The sequence below is a fragment of the Octopus bimaculoides genome, chromosome 2, assembly GCF_001194135.2.
Source record: "Octopus bimaculoides isolate UCB-OBI-ISO-001 chromosome 2, ASM119413v2, whole genome shotgun sequence".
NCBI lineage: Eukaryota > Metazoa > Mollusca > Cephalopoda > Octopoda > Octopodidae > Octopus > Octopus bimaculoides.
Genome location: NC_068982.1, coordinates 125,779,540 through 125,784,978, shown reverse-complemented (window position 1 = coordinate 125,784,978; position 5,439 = coordinate 125,779,540). Strand labels below are relative to the sequence as shown.

Sequence of the window (5,439 nt, the reverse complement as noted above, 5' to 3'; positions counted from 1 at the left end):
GTGTGTGTGTGTGTGTGTGTGTGTGTGTGTGTGTGTGTGTGTGTGTGTGTGTGTGTGTGTGTGTGTGCGTACATATATATGCACATATATATAGATATGTATGTATATATATATATACTATATATACATACATAAATATTACATCGAACGCAGCAGTAGGACACTTTTTCACTGCTTCTTCGTGCATTTATGGCAAGGAGTTATTACAATACTTTGTATATGCTATAAAGAGAATATAATATTACATGGAATAAGAATTCATACTGCATGAAATAAAGAGAAAACTGACTATGACAACTAGCAAAATACAAACTGAAAACCAGTACACTGATATAACACTTATGAAATAAATATGGAATCTACCTGAAGCCAACCTTTGAATAATTTAAACTCCGGTCACTTTTATCGTAAGTTATAACAGTATTCTCATGATCGCTTGCGAAATACTGCAAAGCGTGCGACCATCATACTACTATTACTATCATCTCATTCAGCAAATTTGATCGAGGTCATGAAATATTAATGAACGTTGTTACTCCTAACCAATCATAAAGAGTCAAGGAAGTAGGAAGAATCCTTAATAAAATAGATCAGACTCGATCATAGTCGCGTTGCTAATGCATAGGCTCACATACACACACCGTATTGCACACACACACACACACACACACACACACACACACACACACACACACACACACACACACACACACACACACACACACACACACACACACATACATACATACATACATACATACATACATACATACATGCAACGAACTGCCTCATCAAAAACCTGGAAAAATTAGGGTTCTCAAAACCTGAAAAAAAAAGCTGATTAGAAGACTACAGATTCAAGTCATTAATGGAACTGTAAAGATACGTAAAACTTTCCAAAAGTTTAGCACATAAATACATATGCATGCGCCTAGACATGAAAATATATACATAAAAACGCATTCATAAAACAAACATACAAATCTGCGCATACACTAACACCAAATACTGCACACACACACACATATGCACAAATACCTAGATGATATTGATAAAATTTCCAATGAAGGAGCCATGAATCTATGTTAGAGTCCGGCTCTTTCTCTATTGATAAGAAATACAGAAATGAAACTGATTGATAACATACATGAAAATCAAAGAGAAAGAAGATAACTATGATGGACAACAACTTTGAAGCCTCCAACATCTATACCCGGATTACAAATTTACATTTATATCAATGATAATTGGAGCATTAAGTTTTGTAAGTAAATACCAAAACTGTCAGTCTGGATAAGCTTGAATTTTCGAAAAAAGAAATCAACCAATTGATTTGTACATTATAAATACAATCTGTATTCAACCCGAGGCTTTTCTCGAGTTGAAAATTTGACATTGTTTTCGTTATCTACATTCCAATGATGAAGCTTTCTATGTTTGTGAGAAATCAGTTCCTTCTTCCGAAGAGAAACATTCACGCATGCATGCATGCATGCATACATACATACATACATACATACATACATACATACATACATACATACATATATACGTATGTGTGTATTATATGTAAATACGAATGTATATATGCACACACATATATACGTGTGTGTGTGTGTACATACATACATACACACATAAATGCATACATACATATGCATATATACGTACAAATATATCTACATATATGTGTGTGTAAGTGTAAAGAGAGAGAGATGGAGAGATATAGATAGATAGATAGATAGATAGATAGATAGATAGATAGATCATATATCAAATGTATGTCATGTCATTCCATATTCCTATTGTAGATAACAATCGTTTCCATTCAGTTTAAACTTCTAAATCATATCTTTATAATTAACCAATACTAATCAGGTATGAGGGATTTTATTGCACTCATTAACCATCATTATATGTATCCATGATGTCTTACAGGAAACAGTCTACACACGACATCTGTCATTTACCGCTGGAACCGGAAACTGAGAAAATTCGAGAAATATCAGCTCTTGAAAACAATAGGCGCTCGTGACATAACAGCTTTCAGTGTCCAAGATTATCAGTTCTTGATTATATCTCATGCTTTTGATGGGCGCAGTACCTTGTTGCATTCAGTAGTATACATTTGGCACAATGACAAGTTTGTCAAATTCAACAGTATGGAGGTAATGATATTTATCGTCTGCTCCAGTCATTTCTAGTTATAATTACAGGGTGATTCAAAGTCGCCTTACATAGGAACAGTTTATCTTTTTATAAGAAACAGTTTATAAGAACAGGTTTTTTTTTTTATTTAACAAGCTCTATATTGTTACCATTATTTTGAATACACGTTGCAATACGTTTACCGCACTCATTGTGAACTCGTAATAGCACATCTGGTGATACGTGTGCAAAGGAGTTCGTGATCCGTTCCTTCAAATCATCTATGTTTTTTTATCTTTCCGCGATACACCATACCTTTCAAATGCCCCCAAAGATAGAAATCAAGAGTGGTCAGATCAGGGGATCTAGGGGGTCTTATAAACTGTTTCTAATAAAAGAATAAATTTTTTCCTATGTATGGAGACTTTTGAATCACCCTGTAGAACTAAATCTATGTCTTCAACTAACAACTAACTTCTATTTAAATATTACTTCCTTATCTCTGCAGTTGTATAAATTGCTTCAAATATTTTCTTTTAAATTTTCGCTCCTACCGCATGAACATTCATGTTATAAGTTGAATAATTTTTTCTTTGTACGAGAAAGAGAAGGAAAAACAGAAGATAAATTATGTGTGTGATCATGCGTACCTGTGTGTGCATATACGTGTGTGTGTGGGTGTTAATGAGTGTAGTCTCATGTGTATGTCTGTCTTTTGTTTAACATTGGATATTACATATTTATAAGTTAGATGCAGCATTACTTGTGTGTGTGTGTGTGTGTGTGTGTGTGTGTGTGTGTGTGTGTGCGTGTGTGTGTGTGTGTGTGTGTGTGTATGCTATCTAATAAATACAGTATATGTTTTTATGTGCTACTATTAGTTTCATGTGCTGAGAGCATGCCAGACAGTATTTTTAACACGTCTGGTCTCCTAGCACAATCATCAGGCACTGCAAGCGTGTTGAAAACACTGTCTAGCATGCTCTCGGCACATGAAACTAATAGTAGCACGTAAAAACATGTCACCGCTTCGAAATTGCAGAAATTGTTACTAAATGTGACACATTAACGAAATCTTTAATAGAAGAGAAACATGGGAAAGTTTGGACGTTTATGCATTTCCTAGAAGATTAGTGGATATGCACTTGGTCAAAAAATAACCGACTAAATCGCTAAATCAAAATTTCAACTAAGGACCCATTTTATGAATTAACCGCAGGAGTAGCTGTGTGGTAAGAAGTTTGCCTTCCAGCATGGGTCTGGGTTCAGTCCCACTGTGCGGCACTTTATATATATTTATATGTGTGTGTGTGTGTGTGTGCGTGTATGTAAATATGTGTGAATATGTGTGTGTCATTGTGTATGTGTTTGTCCTCCACTACCGCTTGACAACCGGTGTTGGTGTTTTTACGTCCCTGTAACTTAGCTATTCGGCAAGAGCTCGATAGAACAAATATCAGGCTTTAAAACAAGTTCTGGGGTCGATACGTTCCACTAAAACCCTTCAAGGCGCTTCCCAAGCATGGCTGCAGTTTAATGACTGAAACAAGTTTAAAAAAACAACAACAGAAGATAATAGCTACATACACATTGAATATCGCTTTTATTGCTTTTCATTTTCAGACAATGGGTGCTGTGGACTGGGAGTATTTCACTATCAACGATGATCATTATTTGGTTGTGGCAAACAGTTACAATTTTGGGCCGCAAAACTTCAAAAAAATCAACACTTACAATACAAAATCAACAGTGTACAAATTGAATATTCAAAAGAAAGCCTTTGAGAAATTCCAGAGTATCCCAACCTATAGGTAAGTCTATTTGTAGTTTCACACTGTGAAGTAATGCTATGGCCTTATTCATTGATTTATTTCTCTTCCTCTTCTTTCTTTCTTATTCATTTCTTTCTTCCTTTCTTCTTTCTTTTCTTCCTTTTTACTTTGTATGATATTTGTGGGTACGTACGTACATACATACATACATACAACCATACATACGTACGTACATACATACATACATACATACATGCATACATACATACATACATACATACATACATACATACATAGTAGCTACTTTCTCGTTTACCAACAAAGCCATTGCTAGAAAGAATCACTGAAATGAGTCATTGAAATGAGTCTTGTATGACTCTTGAACCTGGCCAAAGATTTGCAGATTCTAATGCATAATTCACAACTGTGCTGGCTGGCAGAAGGAACAGGAGTCACAGGATAAACTAAAAGAAACAAGACTTGTCTCTGATGACTAAATACCCAGTGTATTGAGATGCTAACCTATCATTCGAAATATCCCAGAAACAGGTGTAAGACATCCAATAATTAATTATTTTATTACCTCAAATTCACTTAACTCTAATTAAATATTCTAAATGATTTGAGATACTCGTCCTGCCTTGGTGTTTACTGTCCTTTTCCTCTCATATATATATATATATATATATATAATTTCATGGGCTCATCCTCACTGCGTAACAAACGTCCCCTACTATGGTCTCGGGCCGACCAAAACCTTATAATTGGATTTGATAGACAGAAACTGAAAGAATCCCGTCGTGTATGTATATATGTGCATATGCGTATATATACATATATGCGCGTCTGTGCGCGCGCGTGTGTGTGTGTTTGTTCCCCGCTACCGTCTGGCAACCGGTGTTGGTTAGTCTATGTCTCCGTAACTTAGCGGTTCGGCAAAAGAGGATATTTAGAATAAGTACCAGGATAAGAAAGAAAAAAAACATGAGTATTGGGATCAATTTCTTCGATTAAGCCCTTCATATATATTTTTCCCACGAGAGTTCCGGACCCCAATAATGAACTCATTTCCATACAGCCAATCAGAGCTCACCTTGACCTTGTTGTCAAGTTAACAAACACACTTTACCAAGTAAACTCAGGACGAAGAACGGTGTTGTAAGTCGATCGATCGCCAAGTTGTACCTGATTTTAGGAGACAAGTAATTAGATAGATTTGCATCTATACCTATTATCGGATTTTGTTAGGATCCCATATGGTAAAGATGTGGATGGGGAAAATGTGGGTAGAGGGTGATGTGCTAGCAACCCCCTCCCCTTACTGTTTTAGAAAGTAAACAACAACACAAATAACTACGCAGAGGCAGCCATGGTTGAAACAAAAACAAAAACAACAAGCATTCTTAAAAGAGAAAAGGAACATGGTCAATCCTTACCCAAGTGACCGTCTCTTATCGTCCATCATTTGTTATGCGCTCATAAATCAGTTCGATAGTTGAGATCTGATCGGCTGTATGCA

General features: G+C 35.7%; 1 protein-coding gene across 1 annotated transcript in view; it reads left to right on the top strand.

The window, feature by feature from the left end:
- Nucleotides 1-3,993, top strand: part of LOC106871215 (thrombospondin-type laminin G domain and EAR repeat-containing protein) — a 24,297-nt gene extending 20,304 nt beyond the window's left edge. The window contains exons 8-9 of the mRNA XM_052965877.1: nt 1,939-2,168; nt 3,772-3,993. Coding sequence (XP_052821837.1) covers nt 1,939-2,168; nt 3,772-3,963 — 422 coding nt within the window. The 3' untranslated portion in view covers nt 3,964-3,993. The remainder of the gene's footprint in view (nt 1-1,938; nt 2,169-3,771) is intronic.
- Nucleotides 3,994-5,439: the final 1,446 nt, after the last annotated feature.